Source organism: Fistularia commersonii, chromosome 7 (assembly GCF_037954325.1).
Source record: "Fistularia commersonii isolate RoL2024-O1a breed Wild chromosome 7, RoL_Fcom_v1.0, whole genome shotgun sequence".
Classification (NCBI taxonomy): domain Eukaryota; kingdom Metazoa; phylum Chordata; class Actinopteri; order Syngnathiformes; family Fistulariidae; genus Fistularia; species Fistularia commersonii.
The window spans coordinates 10,766,020-10,785,536 of record NC_141290.1 but is presented as its reverse complement, the minus strand read 5'-3'; the positions used below and the strand labels follow the sequence as shown (position 1 = coordinate 10,785,536).

At 41.8% G+C, this 19,517-nt stretch overlaps 1 protein-coding gene across 1 annotated transcript in view; it reads left to right on the top strand.

Annotated features, from left to right (window-relative positions):
• The window catches only part of necab3 (N-terminal EF-hand calcium binding protein 3), a 44,347-nt gene that overhangs the window by 17,238 nt on the left and 7,592 nt on the right, over positions 1-19,517 (top strand). Inside the window, exons 3-10 of the mRNA XM_086149783.1 lie at positions 1,654-1,762; positions 5,500-5,525; positions 6,207-6,304; positions 7,237-7,373; positions 12,082-12,188; positions 14,135-14,214; positions 16,524-16,577; positions 18,736-18,848. Of these exons, the coding sequence (XP_086005909.1) occupies positions 1,654-1,762; positions 5,500-5,525; positions 6,207-6,304; positions 7,237-7,373; positions 12,082-12,188; positions 14,135-14,214; positions 16,524-16,577; positions 18,736-18,848 (724 nt within the window). The remainder of the gene's footprint in view (positions 1-1,653; positions 1,763-5,499; positions 5,526-6,206; positions 6,305-7,236; positions 7,374-12,081; positions 12,189-14,134; positions 14,215-16,523; positions 16,578-18,735; positions 18,849-19,517) is intronic.

Sequence of the window (19,517 nt, the reverse complement as noted above, 5' to 3'; positions counted from 1 at the left end):
ATGCTATCTTTGTTCACCGCCGTTGCATATAGAATTAATGATGTATGCAGAGATATCACCAGATCTGTCTTGGGGTTTTTCATCTTTGCATTGTAAAACATGCTGCGCGCATGGTTAGCGTGCTGATTTTGATCTTAAATTGGGGTGGGAGGGAGGTTGTCTGATATAGAGGGAAAAGCGTGAAGGGCCTCATGTTGCCCCAGCCAGGTATTGTCAAGACAGGCCCGGACTGAGCAGATGGCGGCCCGAGCACGCCCTTGAATCCTCAGCCATGCAGAATCAGTCAACTGGAACTCCATGACAGGGTTATTATTTGAGTAGATCACTGAAAAAGCTGTGAAGCGGAGTCATCCTGCCTTATAGAAGTTTTCAAACCGAAGCTAAACGACGGGATTTCCTTTACAGGCATCGTAATCACCAGCCCTGATATTTCGTGTATCCCGGTCGACGTCTGAACCTCTAGGTCAATATCAGGCTTTTTGTCTTATTAGACAAATACCCCGTGATAATTCATTTTTTTCCCACCTGGCTCAGTTTTATCACTCGCTCTGTTGCAGTCACACTGACTTATCAACTCCCTCCAATATACCTCTGTTTGCGTCGGTGTCATCAGTCTCTCTGCAGGCCTGGATTTACTTATGAGAATTCTTGCCTCAGCTGTCTTTTTTTTCCCTTCCCTGATCGATATGCCTGATCTTTCCCAGTGAACTGTTTAACAACGGGTTCAGGGAGGGGGAATACATCCTCACTGAATTCGCAAGAGCTATTTCACTGTCGATTTTAATGTTCTCTGCCCGTCAAGATAAGCTGCACTCCAAATTATCAAGTCCAAATTGCGGAGGAAATGCTTTCATTACTCTGATATTCTGTCATTTACATTCTTCTATCTGCTTAATTAAAACGCAACATCCAGTGCTTCTGTTTTAAGCACGCGTCACTATCGTTTTGGTAATTCATTTATTTTTAAATATCACCGAGCTGTTCTTTGTTTATCGCTAATGGGGTAAATATGTTGGTTTTCCTAGGAGGAGTCATCTCGCAGGAGCTCGAGCCTCAAAGGGGGATCATTAAAAACCACGTATCTCTCTTCTCACAGTCGGGCCGAACATTAACAGCCTCGCAAAATAAGGAGTCGTCTGCAGCTTTTTTTAAAATCTCGCTGCTGTTGTTCTGTCCAGGTTTCCTCTCTTACCGCTCCACAACAATAAGACATCTTGCAAGAAATAAGTGTTTTGAAGAATGTACTGGCTTTGGTAGACGCACGGTCAGCCATTTTTTTCTGAATGTTATGTGTAGTTGGGCGACTTTATTTTGGATTTTTTTAACTCATATATCCAAGAAGTGTCAACTTTACCTTCTGCCGTTAAAGAAACATTCATATAAAGTATTGGCCCACCTACTTTTGACACGAGCCACGGTACAATAACATGTGTAACCATGGTTCTTTATGGGATGCGACGGGGAGGATGTATTTATTTTCTTTCTTTAATCTTTCGCTCTCTTATTATTGAATGTGTTTGGATTTTTTTTTTTTTTTTAATTCAGTAATTTGTTTGAATTACTGTATATTCTTTAGAGGCAACACCCGTCCATTTCATAAGCGCTGTGACATTTTCTCTTTGCCTTTGTCACATCTTTGCTCGGTGTCTTTAGATGACGGTAAGCTGTCATTTGAAGAGTTCAACGCCTACTTTGCGGATGGTATCCTGACCACCGAGGAGTTACGGGAACTTTTCTACGCCATAGATGGTCGACAGAATAAGTGAGAGAATAACCTGCATGTTTTTTTCTTGCTACACATACAGGATTGAATTGTGTTGAAATGTATCTTGTACCTGTAGTTTGCCTCCATCATTCTGGAATGTGGAGATGATTTACTGTATTTTCCGCTCTATAAGGCGCACTGGATTATAAGGCGCATCCTCAATGAACGGCCTATTTAAAAAAAAAATGATATATAAGGCGCACCGCATTATAAGGCGCAAATAATAGAAGCTACAATAGTGGCTGCCGTTGCCTAAATGGAGCTGCGCTAAAGGGAATGTCAACAAAACAGTCAGATAAGTCAGTCAAACTATAATAATAGAATACAAACCAACATTTTGACAACTCCGTTCACTTCCAAAACAACTCAGTGCGTTCACAATATGGTACCACTCGTAACAGTCGCTCTCATACACCCGCCTTCGTTGAAAACAATGTATTTCCAGCTGCATTTGTCACTGTTCAAAGCATTTCATAAAACGAAAGAACCAAGAAGGACCGCCTCTAAATTCATTGATGTTAAGTTCGCATGCTAGCGCTTCATTCGAACAGTGACCGTGGTGACTCTTCTACTTGCTGCTCTCTGTTCAACAACCCTCAAGTTTATCCTTACTATAGCCATCTTGCTTTGTTCCCTCGGAAACTCTGTTTAGTCTTCTTTACATGGCGCAGGTCATCTTGTCGCTTCCTCCACTTCCGTACCATTGATTCGTCAATGTTGAATTCTCTCGCTGCTGCTCTATTCCAGTGTTCTACTGCTTGACTGATCGCCTTGCAATCGCCACACCCACACAAATAGAAATGAAAATGCACGCTTCGCGCAGTCATATATCCCAGCATGCACCGCGCGCTACTTCTTCTACGGGAAAAAATGGAGTTGGCGGCTGCTGCCTGTAATTGCGAGACCTCTTGCGGCTCAATATTGATCCATATGTAAGGTGCACCGGATTATAAGGCGCACCGTCAGTTTTTGAGAAGATTAAAAGCTTTTAGGTGCGCCTTATAGTACGGAAAATACAGTACATGCCGCCAAATCACAACACAGTTGTTGCATGACATTTCCCATGGTCTGGACCATGCTCTTTAAAATGATCTACTGAAACCCAGAATTCCCTCGTGAGCGAGCCTTGGTGCTGGTGGGGAGGAAACACTGCAGAAACCTTGGACTTATCCGAGTTCGACACGGGGGCCATCTGCCTCGTGCTGGTCGGGGTAAAAAAAGAGAGAGAGAGAGACTGAGTGCAAGACGGACAGAGAGATAGAAGGCATCAAGAAGCCATCAAGGGTGTATGAGGGTTGGGAGAGACAGGCACAGATGGTCTATTACTCCTAATATCAGCACCGCTGGCAGTTACATGTTATTAACTGTAATTATTTAATAACAGCTTTAATGTTTCTAAAAGAAATAGCAATCATGGATTGAATTGTTTTTTTTTGTGAAAAATCTAAGTAAAGTACCAGTGCAAGGGGGTATCTACTCAGAAAACCCAGACAAAATGGCCAAATTTCAAGTGATGGGAGCTTAAACACAAACCTTTCGGGTAGATTTGTATCATTTCTAAATGAGCAGCAGTGTGAACAAAACCAGGTCTGGATTTCTATTCTCATTCGCTACCAGATTGCAGTTTTTCATTTCTTTCTCCCATAAACAGCAATTTAAGCTGTCAATTCTCATGAACTGGTAAGGAGGGCAAGTAACTTTTTAAAAGTTTTCTACTTCTTTTTCAGGGGAAAAAAAGCAACAGCAAAGTAGAAAGGGAATCTTTGTCTTTTACTAAATTTAGTGACAGAATAATTTGCAATGCAAGGTTGATTTTAAGCCGACTGAATTCCATTTCAAAAAGCAAGAACACTTTGCCGGCTGCATTGGCGGAGGATTTTTTTTTTTCTTCTGAATTAAAAGCGAAACCATTAGCAGCAGAGATCCGCTTGAAGGATAGCAAGAGCGACGCCAGATGATTTGATCCCTAATGAATATGGTGTGAAATCGGCTATTAGAGCAAAACATTAATTTACTCTCACTCTAATAGACAGAGCAAAAGAATTTAAAAAGAGATGGAGAAAGGAAGCACACAATCTCTGAATCATAGTGCTTGAGACTGAGATGTCACTGCTCCTCAGCCCATCGCTAACCCTCCTCTTCCTGCACTGAGGGGTTGACAGGCAGACAGCAAGCAGCGGTTTCTCCAAACGTTTCTTCCCTCTGCACATTTGAGCCCTGGCAGATTTAAATTCAGATTCTGTGTGCTGTAACCGTGACGATTACAATATGCGACTGAGATTTTAAATTGACACCGACATTCATTTATCGAAACGTGAGGTGATGCCATTTAGAGAAACTTTGCTGTTGGAAGTCATTTTCAAATCCTTCAGTCAGTCAGAGTTGCAACACCTTGACATGTGAATTTAATTTATTCGAGCTTGAAACTCAATTTGCTCCTTCATCAAATCAAATCTCCCTGTTAAAATGAACTCAAACACTATAAATATGTTCCTGCCAGCTAGTTTTGTTGTGTTTTCAAATAAAAATCTACCACATAAATTACAAATCATGTTTAAAAAAAGCAATACATAATAAAGGAGAATGTAAATAAATAAACTTGTTTCATTTAGCTCATTTACCATGAAGACAAAGATGCTTGTGGCGGAGGTGTTTTTCATTTAGCGCCCTTTCACACATTTCACATTACACATTTCATGCTACAATTTATTGCTAAATGTAACTTGCAAACTTTGCCACACTTAATTTAGCGATGGAGTGAATGCCTGTCCTCTTTAAAATGATCCCGGACCAGCTTTGAATGACTTCCGGTGCCTCTTCCATTGACGTTCCTGCCGTCTGCTGCAGCAAATCCCCATAAATGTCTCCTGCCTTCTCGCAGATGATGCTCTCGGTCGCGGTATCTCAGCAACGATAACTTCTCCAACTCTTCACGGACAAGACGCCAACACGCACACCTCGCTTGTGTTTTTTGATGATTTTCCCCAAGACAGGCAGTACGTCTGACTGTTTTTCAACAACACTTCACAGACAGCGGCAGTGGCAAATACTCAACCCGCTGGCTCCTAACTCAGATCCCAGCTCATGTCACAAATGAAAAAAATCACTAAGCAAAGATCCACTGCATTTATTTTCTCAGAAAACCTTAGAATTAAAAAAAAAAAAAACAACATGTGGATGTTTTGAGAATTAATACGCGGTGACATTTAGGAACATCTCATCCCCTTTTCAAAGTATTGCTGTGTAAAGAAACCACTAATTCTGTAGTGTGTAGACCTGAAAAGGAGGGATTACAACGACAGCCGTAAAAAGGAAACATGTTGTTTTGACTGACGCAATATTCCTAATAGTCTGCGTCTGACGGTGACAGACCTTTTAGATTAACACAATACAATGAATGCACTTCGCATATCCAATAACACCACCTCTTTGATAAGCAAACTAATAATGCTGTGAATGGTGAATAAGAAGGTGTTGCAACAACTTAATTAATGTGCATTTGTTGGAAAAAGCCTCTCTCTCCATGCAGGTCGACAAATGTCGAGCTCTATAAATCAATGTTTATCCACTTCTTTATTGATAACATCAGCTCTGCTTTGCTGACTTGTACCGAAATGATATTAACACAACTGGAAAGCTGCATATTCTCATGTGCAGACACACAACTAGACATTAATTGTATCATATTCAATAATTGTTCACAATGCTTTTTCCTATCTTTCTGTCCCCTGCAGCAATCTCGATACTGACAAGCTATCAGGTTGGTTCTGTCTGAATTATGTAATACAGCATGTATTCGAACGCTGCTAATGGCGCTAACACTCTAACACTATTATCCACCGGCTACACAGATTCCCAAACGTACGCAAGGGAAAATATCTGGCACAGATCCATTGGCCCCATTTTTCATCGTCTTAAAAAGCACGTCTGTGTCGGATGGCCTGGATATGGTGCGGAAATAGGGCACAGACCTGTAAATACCAGTAGAACCCAGAATAAAACCTTTGCATAATTTACTGAATGGGAAGGCATCTCTTCCATTTGGCGTCAAGAGATGTTGACTTTTTTTGGCGTGGCCCGGCGTTCCTTTTGTCTCGGATTTAGTTCAACAATGATTTATACGAGGATGCACTGTCTGTTTGTTTTGTTTGCAATTGAAGTTGGTGAAAAATGCATTTGGATCACTTCAAAAAATAAACTGGAGCCGTGAAGACCGAATCAGCTTTGAATCGGGCCCAGCTTTGTCTTCATAGGTTTTTTATATTTTGAATTTGTGCTTGCATATTTACATCCAGCATTAACAGAAACTATGACATACTATCAACTGCACACGTATTTACAAAATCTAGAAAATACTAATAAACTATAATATTATCTATACAGCATCATAACATCTTACACTGACAGACTCTTTTTTCATTCCTTTCCCATTTTTCACCAGACTATTTTTCGCAGCACCTGGGGGAATACATCAATGTCCTTTCAGCTTTGGAGAGCCTGAACATTGCTATTTTAAAGGCAATGTATAAAACGAAAGAGGTAAGAATTGGAATAAACGTGGCTTTGTTTCAATGTAGCTCCTGATGAGGACTAACAAAGGAAAAGGGACAAAAAAAAAAAAAAAAGCCCCTCTTGTTCAGCAGCGCCTTAAAATTTCTACCTTCAATTACTGTTCTAAAGAAAAAGTCGGACCATCTGTTTCCTGCTGTTTGCCTTTTTTTGTGCTAAGCTAGGCTAACAGGCTGTTAATGGATGGATAGTTTTTCCTTCCTTGGTAACAAATCATTTTTCACAGGTGTTCCAGGCTTGTAGTTTTTTTTTTATAGTTTCATTTTAAAATTGTTAACCTTTTCAGTCGTCTGTGCCAGATGCATTCATCTTGCACGACAGGAGATTTTCAAATTGTCCTGAGACTTGTTTCGGCTATAAAAAAAAAAAAAAAAAACCAAAACCTTTCATCATGGTTTTGAATTTCAATCAGAACGACATCTGCAATGCTTGTTAAATGAGAAGCCCAGAAGAGCTGTGTGGCGAATTATCATGCAACCTGTCTTAATTATATCACCTTGCTCCTGTGTTCCTGCTCCTCCTTGAAGCTGCCAGAAAGACGATGTGGGGGTTTATGGTCCGTTGAGGGTTGTGGAATCGCTAGTTAGCAGCTGCGGTCTGTCACAGAGTGCACTGGACCATTCATTCCGTGATGCATTTACAGTATAGCCTGGTCTAATTATAAATTTTGACAATATGCCGCTGTTTCAGCCTTGGCACATTTTGTGACAGACTCCCTTGAGAAAGTGTAATAAGATTTGTGTTTGGGGATCCGAGCAACACTTATGTTTCTTATTAAAGCTTTTTCACCTTTGACATGGAATATATGGTGCTGAATCATTTATGGGGCGAGAGAACTAATTACCCAATTTTTTTGTCGCTGTCACAAATTCCCGTGGTTGTTGTCGCACCGTGTCACCCAGGAGTACCAGGGTTCCAGTATTCTAGGCCAGTTTGTCACCAGGTTCATGCTCCGGGAGACGTCTACTCAGCTGCTGTCTCTGCAGAGGTCACTGCAATGTGCCATGGAGGCTGTGGAGGAGCAGAGCGTCCCCGAACCGTGAGTACCGACGGCTGCGAGTATTGCAAGGAATGCTAAGTAACCGGCGCTGAGTTCGACTAGCTGTCAACCAGTGGACAGTGTGAATCAGTTGATGTGAAACAGGGTAAAATGAATATTTGTTTAGGAGATGACGATCCTAAACTGGACTATAAGAACAAAATGTGTGCATTGTAAAACGTCGGCGCTAGTGTCGGTTATTAAATGGTGGCTTTGTTACTTTAGAGGTTACTCTATTCAAACAATCATTGCATCAGTATGGAAGAAATGTTAAAAATCAGTGTTTACATTCAGTGCAAAGAGTGTGAAGAGGTCATTATCCATATTCATTTGAGACACCACGCTTTCTTGCCACTGACCCGACTTGCCCAGGAACCGTGACTCCTATCCCTGAAGGCACTTAAGACATACTCACCCACTAGTCGCTATTTCAAATCATACTGAAGTTTTAATAGAACTACAGGTTCCTTCTTTTGAGAAAACCACCATGCTGCTATTGTACTATACCATTATGGTATTACTGACTGACTTTTTTAACTAAACTGTACAGAAACTGGCGCACAGTGGCGCAGTGGTTCTAGTGCTTCAGCTTCAGGGCACGAAGGATTCTATGTGGAACTTGCATGTTCTGCGTGGGTTTCCTCCCGGTTCTCCGGTTTCCTCCCACAGTCCAAAAACACGCAGGTTAATTGGAAAAAATTGGGAAAATTGCCCCGCCGGGATAGGCTCCAGCAACTCCTGCAACCCTGAGTGTAGGATAAGTGGAAGAAGATGGATGGATGTACAAAAAACGCTAAAAACATCTGCTGCTACTCTCTACATTAAAATTACACATATTGATACATTTCAGTCTTCATGCCCTTAAATGTCTGTCACCTTTTCACCTTACCAGCTGTTTGTGTCTGCTTTATCCTTATACTTTATAGTGCCTTGTTTACTGTTTAATGTAATAGTGCACTTAACTGTTTAATTTGCACTCTATTATTATTATTTTGATGATTTCATGTCACCGTAGGATTGTGTGAAACATCTTCTCGATTCCTCTGTAGCTGACTTTGACTTTATATCAATCGTGGCTTAAAACGAGCTTTCTTTATATTACGGGGGGAGTCTAAATAATAATTGTCACATTCTACATAGATTCACTTGTGACTAACTATAGGCCTGTTCTGTATGTTCCTATTACGCTGACCTCGACCTCAATATCTCTGAGAGCCAAAGCATACATCAACAGCAAGTCAAACACAAGATCGTGACCTCATCGGGTCACCCTGACCTGGAGAGGGAAAGCACGACACGCTGACATCAATTCCGTTATTATACTATTTTCACCATAATGAGCTGTCAAAATATTTTTGGTTTGATTCTGGGGAACGGGAAGAATTGGAGTGAACCACCATATGGATAAGCTTATTTTGGATTAACATTCACTTTAAATGGTTCTTGATTTCCTTGCAAAGCAATAAAGTCTGTGCTAACAGTGAATGGGATATCCAGAGCACAATCGGCAGCACCTTCTGCGATTAAGACTGAAAACGTTGCCATTGAAGTCGGCACGGTAAAGAAATCCAGTTAATCACTCCCACCTCCGATGGCTTCCCTTTCAAGGTGTGTCAGTACAAAGCTCTGAATGAGCCAGCAGTTCAAACAGGTGCCTCACTAACAGGCAAACAGCTTAATATATATATTTTTTTTAATTTTCCCCATCAAAGAGTCAAACATTTTCATGAAATATTAAAACAAATCAAAAAAAAATCGGGCTGTGGTGTTACCGCTGTGAATGAATCAGCATGCTTCATCAAAGACCTCAGCACCTTTTGTAATGGAAAAATACATTTCAGAGGATGTAAACAAAAGAATAACCCAGGAAATGCATTTAATGAGTTTATCTGTTTTACTGCAAGTCTGAACAGTGGAAAATGACTTCTGAATACTTTCAGTTTACAAAAAATAAACAACCAAGATCCTGAACCCATTTAATGCAACTATGCAAATTGGCTACATAAGTGGTAGCGATGCACATGTATGGTGCGTCTGTATGTATGTGAGTGTATGTGTGTGTGTGTGTGCGTGCGTGTCAAGGGTAAGCATAGCTCCTCTGAGCACCAAACTGTCATTCTTGAAAATAATAGTGCATTTAACTACCCTAGCAAATTGAGTGTCACAAGAGAGAGGTTGAGATAAAGAGCAAGTAAGGATGGCCGCGGCAAAGTCTGTTAGGAAGAGACGATTAAACGGCAGAAATAAAGTGGGACACTGAAAGAGATTTAAAAAAAGAAGGTAGAGGGATCCTGTGAAATGTTTTGTTTCTCTAAAGTACTCCCTCTAGCTTTTTAAGCGTTCAAGAGGTTAAAACTTTATTTATACTCTAAATAGAGCTGTGAGCAACCTTGCCCTTTAAAGTAAAATCAAGAAAAAAAATATAAAATAAAGAAGTAATCTGTAAAACAGTAATCCCTCAAAAAAACTGATAAAACCACATAAAAAAATAGTTTTAGCATAATCCTTTTTGCTAGCATAACTTTTAAATAGCACAGTGACCTGAGTTGAAATGTGTTCATTGCAGAATGTTGCATTGGACACAAAAGCTACTGTAATTTCCGGACTATTGAGCGCACCTGAATATAAGCCACACTGGCTTAAAATAATTAAACGATAAATGTGTAAATATATAAACCCCACTTGTCGAAAAGCCACAGGTGTCCACATTGTAACATTAGATATCTACACCGAAAGATGTTACACAGAAACATTTTTTTTTTACATTTAATTAAATGTATACCTGTATCAGCCACAAATACGTGCTGGAAATACTTTTTTTCTGAACAGTGTCTATAACACGGCTGATGAAAAAGATTAATAATAAATAACACAAGGAAAAGTTCATCCATCCATCCATTTTCTATCCCCGCTCTATCTTCGTCTTCCTCCTGCGCACTAAAACCATTAAAGTCGTCTTCTCCGGTGTTAGAATTGAACAGCTTCAGACTTTCACGGTAATTTCATGGGTCCAATGTGACAAGGCTAAATGTTTTGGCGGCGTGAAGCTTGTTAGCCCAAAAAATAAACATAAATTAGCCGCATCATTGTTTAAGCCATAGTACTCAAAGCGTGTGAAATAATTAGCGGCTTATAGTCCAGAAATTATGGTTAGTCCAAAATCTTAAAAACGGTATCATCAAAAATAGCAACACCCAAAGACCAAAAATGAAAACTGCCTGGATGACTGTTGACAAAGTAGCTGCTTTTGGACAGAAAAGTTCTACAAACACAGTTCCTGTCCAAACAACCCAGCGGGAATTTCATATAACCTTCAACTACCCTTCCCTGGGGCAACCTTTGAGTTTTGAATTGTCACTTGTCGTAAGAGCCAAAGGTAGGGCCCGGTGTGACACAAGCATCTGTGCACCATGTGAAGAAACCTGCCGCTAGCTAACTCAGGAAACCCCTCAATGCCATAGAAGAGCTTGGATCTCTTCGTCCATTGTCACCAGTTGCTGACGACAGTTTTTTAAAATGGCGCAGCACAAGAAGTATCTGATACTGGCCGTAGCTTATAAGTTCTACAATGCACTTATGTCAAATGACATCCTTCTGAACTGCCTGAAAGTAAACAACTAAATTTGTTGAAGGAGCTGCAGTCCATTGGTCCCTGGTTACTCTGCCGGCACGAATATACTTGCCTAGTTCCTGAAAAGGTTCTGGGAACTACAAAAAGCTCCACCAAAGGAAAAGTGGCTCTTGTTTACTGGAAGAGTCCCAATTTCCAGGAATATTTCTAACATGTCGGTTCTGCAAAAAATCGTCTGGTTCACCGGTCTTATTAGCAACAGGAGTTTAACAGGAAGTGAAAATGAAAGGACAGTTTCAGATTTCATCTGGGTTGCAAAATAATGTCAGTCACCTATAAGTCATACAATGAAGTGAAAAGGCCTCAAGATGATTGCCGGTGAAACCCTTCGTGTCAGAGCATAACGCTCTTAACTTGTCATTCTGCATTTACACACTTGTCCGGACAAAAACGGACAAGAATCAGTATTGCAAGGGACACACTGCGAGCTATCACGAGTCAACAATGATGGCTTATTCCCGTCTCCTTTGCTGCTCTGCGGTGAAGTTACAGCTGCGGTGGCCTTTGGCCTCCAGGCTCTCCCCAGCATGAGCAATGCGTTCCCGCCTGCATTGTCAGCGTGTTGCTGCACACACACGACGACATCCACACACACACACCAGCACAAAAGCGAGAGGCAGGTGCAGATGGTGATTGCCGTTGACAGTACATTTACATAAAAGAATAACTTTTTTCTACCATCTGTTAATATCGGAGTGTGTAAATTCATAGATTGGTTTGCTTTTTAACGCGGCCTCTGTGGTTAGCATTGCTTCCAGCCCGGTTAAGTGTTTTCACCTCTATTCAGGAGACGCTATTTCTCTCTCCCTCTCTCGCTTGCTCATATACACAGCTGACATTCACCTGTCTCATTTTCTGATTTAAATCAATTATTAATGCATCTCCCCGTACTTAACCTCCCCAGCACCACGTCCCCCCCAACACTTGATTGCTCTTGCATCTCATCGTCTGATCTCGTCTGTCATTCCCATATGCCCTTCTTCATTACCTATTAGGACACCCGTGCCTACATAATTTAAAATAAGTATTTGCTTTCTCTCTCTCTTATGATTCCCACTTTGGGACCGCTCCCTGCAGGAGAGACACTCAGGTGCCGGAGGTGACGGGAGCGCAGAGGAATGGCAGGCGGTGCGGCCACAAGGTCCCGAACACCTCGGATCCCTGCACTGGTACTCTGACCACAGGTGGGAGAGATGATTTTTAAAAACTGCCTCTGAATTTACCTCAAGCAAAGCCCAATATAATGGTTAACAGTCACTATCCATTGCCAAGTGTGGGGTGTTTTTTTTCTGTGCCGTTAAAGTAAGCAATAATCAGCAATATTAAGCAAGATGTTGACGAATTAGTTTCTTTCTAAGAATAATTACAACGCAACAGAATGAGACAAACAGAAAAACCATCCAGGTTTTTGTGTGCAGCGTCTTGCTGTCCTTTTTTGCCTGGAGATGTGAGGAGGAGGAGGAGGAGGAGGAGGAGGAGGAGCTGCCAGTCTCCGTTCACGCTATGGGACTCACTGCCCGCTCGTTCACTGAACCGAATCACCGATCCATCGTTCACCTCTGAGTGACGGGGGACGGTCGGCCTCAGTCTGGGACACCTACACAAAGTGGGCGGGCTTTCTGACATCCTGTTATTTACGGAGAAAAGATGGACTGATTTATGGCTGAGCAAGTTTCTGTTGCTGATGAAATCTCACAAGGACCTGTTTGGCTCATCCAGAATCAGCTGCTCGGTGAAGGTACTCTGTTCAGTAGGAACTCCAACCTTTCGTCCCAAGGAATTGTTGTTCTGCAGAGGAAACAACACCACAACCTATTTTAAGTTACATCAGTGGAGTACAAGGTGGAATTGGGACTACATCAGGGATGACCCCTTCTTGTTTGCAGTGGGGATGCATAGCCTGATAGATGAGGTTAGACTGGAATCTCCATGTTTGCAGATGACATTGTGATCTGTAGTTAGAACAAGGAGCAGATAGAGGAAAATCCAGAGGGGTGGAGGTATGCATAAGAGAGGAGAGGGATGAAAATTCATGTGTGAATGCGTGGGACCCAAGCGGGACGGTGAGACTACAGGGAGTGGAGATAAAGGATGCGGAGGATTTTAAGTACTTGGGGTCAACAGTCCAAAGCAATGGAGAGTTTGGAAAAGACATGAAGAAATTCATTCAAGCAAGTTGGAACAGGTTGAGAAAAGTGTCAGGGGTGATGTGCAATAAATAAGTATCAGCCAGAGTGAAAGGGAAGGTGTAGAAGAATGCTATGAGACCAGCTGGTTTGGAGACAGTGGTGTTGCAGAAAAAGACAGGAAGTAATTATTAGACAGCTGTAATGAAGGCCTTTTTTGGAAGTGATCAGGATGGATAAGATCAGGAATGAGTCCATCAGAGGAACAGTGCATGTTAGATGCTCTGGAGGTAAAGTCAGACTGAAATGGTTTGGACGTGGCCAGAGGAGGAATAGTGAAGATCTTGGTGGCAGGGTGCCGTAGGTTGGATCTGCCAGGCAGGAAGTCTGGAGGAAGACCAGTGAGGAGATTTATGGATGGAGTGAAAGAGGACAGGAGGTCCTCTCCAAGAGATGGAGGCGGTTGATTCGCTGTGGCAACCCCTGAAGGGAAAAGCCGAAAAGAAAAGAAGAACTTTTTGTTGTCAAGTGTATAACATTCATCTGTGGTTTGATTTAACATTCTCAAAGAAAAGCATTGAAAATGACATTTATTTCAAAGTCTGAGTGGATTGTGTTTAGCAAATGATTCACAACATTGTCTTTGTGAAGGTGCGCCGTTTTCCTGAGGCATTTTTTGTCCTCAGAGATAGTATCGACATCTTTCAGAGACAGTTGTTTTCTCTGACAACTCATCAATGTTTTTCATCAATACTGTCGATTGGCACGACACCAGGCATTGGCCCTAAGATCAATGATAAGGAACAAAGGTTATAAGGTGCCCCTTCTACGAAAAACCCAGATGACTACGCAAGGCCCAGACAAGGATGAGTCAACACAGCAACATAATATTTCTAACATTTTAATCTGAAAATGTTTTCGTGGAGGGCAAATCCAACTGTTAATAGATATTGGTAAAAAAATAAATAACAGATGTAAAATTCTGTCATGTTCCAATACTGCAGGTACGAACGCTGAAGATGGAGACAACTGGTGCTTGCAAATCCACAGGCTGCAGCAGCTGCTGGATAAACTGGAGTGCCAGGTACGGACAATGGCCATGTTCTCTGCCAGAATGAAGATTTTGTGTAATTTGTATGTCCTTGCTGACAGTAAAAAAATAAAAATAAATAGTGGAACCTCAACATACAAATGCATCAACATATGAATTTTCCATACGGGCCACTGCACAATTGATTTTTAGCTTTGCAATATGAGCCGGGATGTGAGTTACGAGAGAGTGGGATTAGCATTTGACACGGACGTGGCCCCCGCTGTCTGTGAAGCGGTGTTTAAAAACAGTCTGACCCGCCGCCGGCCTCTTGGTAGCCCGGCAGAAATCATGGAAAACATGAGCATGCGTGTCCATGAAAAAGAAGTTGTGGTTGTAGGTGAGATACCGTGACCGGGAGTATAATCTCTCAGAAGGCACGACATATTTACAGCCGTGTGGTGCAGCAGATAGTGGGAATGTCAACGGACCAGGCATCGGAAGAGTCATTCAAAGCCGGTCAGGGATGTCTTTTTCACCCGTCCATCTTCCTCCGCTTCACCGGAGTATGGTCGCGGGGACAGCAGGCGGCGCAGTGAAGCCCAGACCTCCCTCTCCCCTGCCACATGGTCCAGCTCCTCTGGGGGTGGACCCTAAGGTGTTCCCAGGCCCCCCTGGAGACTTAGTCTCTCCAGCACGTCCTGGGTTTTACCCCGTGGTCTCCTCCCAGATGGAAATTCCTGGAATACCTCCCCTAGGAGGCATCCTGACCAGATGCCCGAGCCACCCCATCTGGGTCCTCTCTATGCAGAGGAGCAGCGACTCTACTCCCAGCGCCACCCAGATGACCGAACTTCTCACCCTATCTCTAAGGGAGAGTCCGGCCACCCTAGGGAGGAAACTCATTTCGGCCACTTGTGTCCACAATCTCGTTCTTTCGGTCACTACCCACAGCTCGTGACCGTAGGTGAGGTTGGGAACGTAGGTCGACCAGTAAATTGAGAGCTTCGCCACAACAGACCGATACAGAGCCCGCATCGCTGCAGACGCCACACCGATCCCTTTGTCGATCTCCCGCTCCATCTTTCCCTCCCCCGTGAAGAAGACCTTGAGATACTTGAATACCTCCACTTGGGGTAGAACCTCTTCCCTCTCCTTGGCTTTGCACCTATATCCGGTCGAGCACCGTGGTCTCGGATTTGGAGGTGCTGATCTGGTCAGGAATGGTTTGATCATTTTAAAAAGAGGACCTCTATGTCACTAAATTAAATTTAGCCATGAATTGTAGTAAAGTTTTCATTTAGCAATACATTGTATTAAGCATAAAGTTAAGTGATAAAGCACAAACTGAAAAACTCACCCAACGTGCTCAGTCACTGCTGGAATCTCTGTCTAATATTCAAGGTAAATACACTCAATAAAACCAGCATATTCTTTAAATTATCTTTTTTTCTGTATTATTATTTTTTATGCATTAATCACATTTAAAGTATTTCAAGTCATTTTAATGGGGCTATATAATTTGATATAAGAGCACCTTGAGAACGAATTACGCTTTTAAGTCAAGGTATTACTGGATTTTGAAAATTCTTGTTTTATTTTCTATTTCAAGTGCAACTCCCAGTCACCACACCATCACTCCCCTATTTTTATATGTTATGAAGAAAAACCCATTTACAGAACCCAAAGTTCTTGCATGCGCGCCTCCTGCCCCGTCTCGGGTCTTCACCCCATTTTACCTTCCTGTTCTTATCTTGATTACTCCCTCTTTGGTTTCTATAATTTCATCTTCACTCTCCATCTTCCCCCTTGGTCTTCCTCATTATATTTTCTCTCCCCACGCCAAGAATGTGCCGGCTCCCTCAAAAGAACCTGAATGCAATTTTCAAAGCACTTCATAACCCAGCGTAATAACCATCCTCACACCTCCACGCCGCCGCCGCCGTATCGCTTACACCTTCCATCGAATATCTCTTCCCTGACTCTGCTCTCTCTCACTCTCTCCCTCTAAGACAACCACGCCCACAACAACACACACACTTAAGATAGCGCTTTCCATTTTACCTGTGTCCTTTACTATGTTTCACTTTCCCCTATCATATTTTCTGAAATGCGAAGTCGTCCTATGAATTTCATGTCTCGGCTTGGTTTTTATTTAAAAGTATAATTTTCTTGACTGACCCAATCGCATTCTCCCTTGAAAAATTCTGAGCCGTAACACGCTTACAGAATGCAAATAACATTTATAGACTAAATGCGCTGCTAAAGAAAATATATATGCAGTTTACATCCAAACTATTGGATACACTGAATCCTGCAGTAAATCCTGGAAGTCCTTCTGATGTCCCTCCGTCTTGTTTCAGAGTCCCAAGTTGGAGCCACTAAAAGAAGACACGCTGGCCAACACATACAAGTCTGTGAGTCTGCAGTGCTTGTCAAGATTAATTTGCTTATGGCAAAAAAAAATAACACAGTTCCTTCATTTTGGCATGGAGAGCCCAGGGATAATTAAACAATCTTGAAGCATAAATTGTATAGTGACTCAGAAATGGGTGACACATTTGAACAGCTCAGTGCGACAGTTCCAGTGGCAGGGATTTTATTCTCTCAGGTAAAAAAACCCATTTGTCTAATTTCAAAGCGGGTGTAAATACAAATCGAATAAAACCTGGTCAAAGCTTACAGAATGTGTTTATTCAGACGGAAATTCACAGCAAACTGCTCTTGCAGAACGGAATGGTAGAATCTGTAAAAAATGCATCTTTTCACGGAACGCCCAAGGTTGTACGAGAAAAGGATCGTCGCTGTCACAATACTCTATCTGTGATATCTTAAAAGCAGACAACAAATACTGTATTCATTTAAAAACATGATAATGTACTGGTAATCCTCCATCCACTAGTATGTGTGACTCCTGAAGGCAAAACGCTGACAAAACAAAGAATCACATTATCAACACAAACGCAATATTCCCGATACCGTGACGACAGTGTTATTGTTCAGATCCACTATAATCATGACTGTGATTGAGTCGGTCCGAAGTGTTCCTGTGGTGAAATTCATAATATTTGCACCAGCTGTACTACAGACCCATGGGCTTGAATGGTAACTACTTTCAATAAAAGTAATTCATTAAAGTCTCTGGGCACGCGACTACACTTCGCGGATAACAGAATCCCTTCATTCTCGAGAGCAAAGACCCGGGAGTCTTTTCCCTTTTGCAGGGAGAACCCATATGATGACGGACATTTTGCAAAGTGGATAATCAGTCTTGCCGTTTAATCCCTTCATAAATTCCAGTATTTCCCTTACCATACCTTTTCTGGATTTCAAACAAAAAGGTAAATGTGCCAGAAAGTTCTAGGGGCTTTTAATTCGAGACTGCTATGTTAGCTACATTAGTTCCCTCCAGAGGACCTCTCCGCTTAACTGCACAAGTCAAATAGTAAAAGTTCTTTACTCAAAGTTGCTATTCTTATCTCCCGTCTTTTGCCGTGTTTGCTTTTACTGTTGACCAGAGTGGAAACATCAGAGAACAAGCTTTACAGAAAGAAAGAAAGACAACAGAAATACATAAATAAATAGGTAAATAAATAAATAAGGGAAGGCAGATTTATGCTCAAAAGGCAGAACCCGACTGTGAAGTACAATCGAGTCTGAATTGTGAGCCTGAGAGCGGGCCTGCAGTTCATTTTTTGAGTGTTCACATAGGAACAAAAGAAATTAGCGGAGTCACGGTCAAAGAGAGGGGCAGAAAAGCTTGAGCGCCCACAGACAGGTAGGTTGAGTGTGCAGCCTATTGTCAAGTGGTAACTATGGTGACAATTTCATCAAAGTATTCATAACGGCCATACTGAGGCGGTTGGTTGTTTTGCTTGTCTCCTTAATGACTGGGTCAAAAGAAAGATTTCTTTAAAGAGATAGCGGCTGTCGTAACGCAGAAATAATTTGTATTTCCCCAGATCACTCATATGTTGTCGTACGACAGCTTATTTTCAAGGTTTAACGAAACTACTGGTTTCTCTCCGCTAACAACTGAGTTTTGAAGCCAAAGTGTGTGACCTCTTTCAGTCACAGTTACAAAAGCAGCCATATGATATAAATGAGGCAGTTTATTCTGCCTGCAGCAGTGACTCACTTGTGCTTTGTATAGTTAAGAAAGTTAGCCGGATGACATGGCGTGTTAGGGGGTGCAGAGGCCTCCGGTTGGAGCACAGAGTCCCGGAGGGGGTTGCTAAGCCTCTGCAGGGCTGGGATGTTGCTATTGCAACGGATCAATAAGGGGGAAAGAAAGTACATCATTAGAAAGTGTCTTATTTGACATTGTGTGTGGGTGTGTGTGAATAGATACAATACACAGGTAATAAGAGACTTACATAACAAATTTACGGATAAAGTGCTGCTGCCTCTCCGCCAACCTACTTAGTCTTACTCTTACTTTACATTAAAGTAAAAAGTTTGCATTATTGATTTTCTTGATAGCGAGAAATTGAGTTTGTTTGTTTTTTGCTATGAATCCAAGCTCTGGATGCACGTCATCTCATTCCTCTCCTTTACACATCTCGTTGCCAACAGAACATCCTGCTGGTTCAGAGGCAGATGTCGGTGACTGATGAAGATATGGACAACTTCCAGAAAGTTGTCGAGACCTACATTGACGGCACTTCAGCTCACTCCGACAACTTGCAGTTGGTGTCAAGTTTGTTTGCATTACACGATCTGAAACAGTGTCACACTCCACTGCCGAGGCATATTTTCAAATGTTAATTTTGATGTTGAGTCAGAGGTTCAAGAGTATTGGAGTTAACATGGTCCTGTCATAGCATACTGTAGCAGCATCTGATGCGACTGAGCAGCTTGAAGATAATGAATGATGGTAGTTTTATGCTAGTGCTATGGTCATATATCACTCTTTTACAGTTATTAGTTCTCAATTTCTTTAGAAAATCAATACATGATCAGATATGTAAATTGAAATTAAGCGATCCTGATTTTAATCCTCATATTGTTTTTTTTTGTTTTTTTTAATATACAAAATCCAGATTTTCCCAGTTGAAAATAGTGCAACATGCCATAAAACCTGAAGCTAATTTATTTTAAATCAACATTTATCTCTCCCTGTGAGTTCTGTCGTTCTCTTCCCTGACTTGAGTTCAATCATGCTCATTTTAAAAACCTGTCGCTGAAATCAAACAAACATTCACATCAACACCTCCAATGGCAAACCGTTCCAACATTTCTCTGTCCGTCTTTCCCGTGAGAAGCAGAGGAAAACCTCTGCCGATCTTCACACCAAAAAGACGTCACGCTAAGAAGACAGTGCTGCTATGAGTTCCACCACTTTTGATGTGAAACAG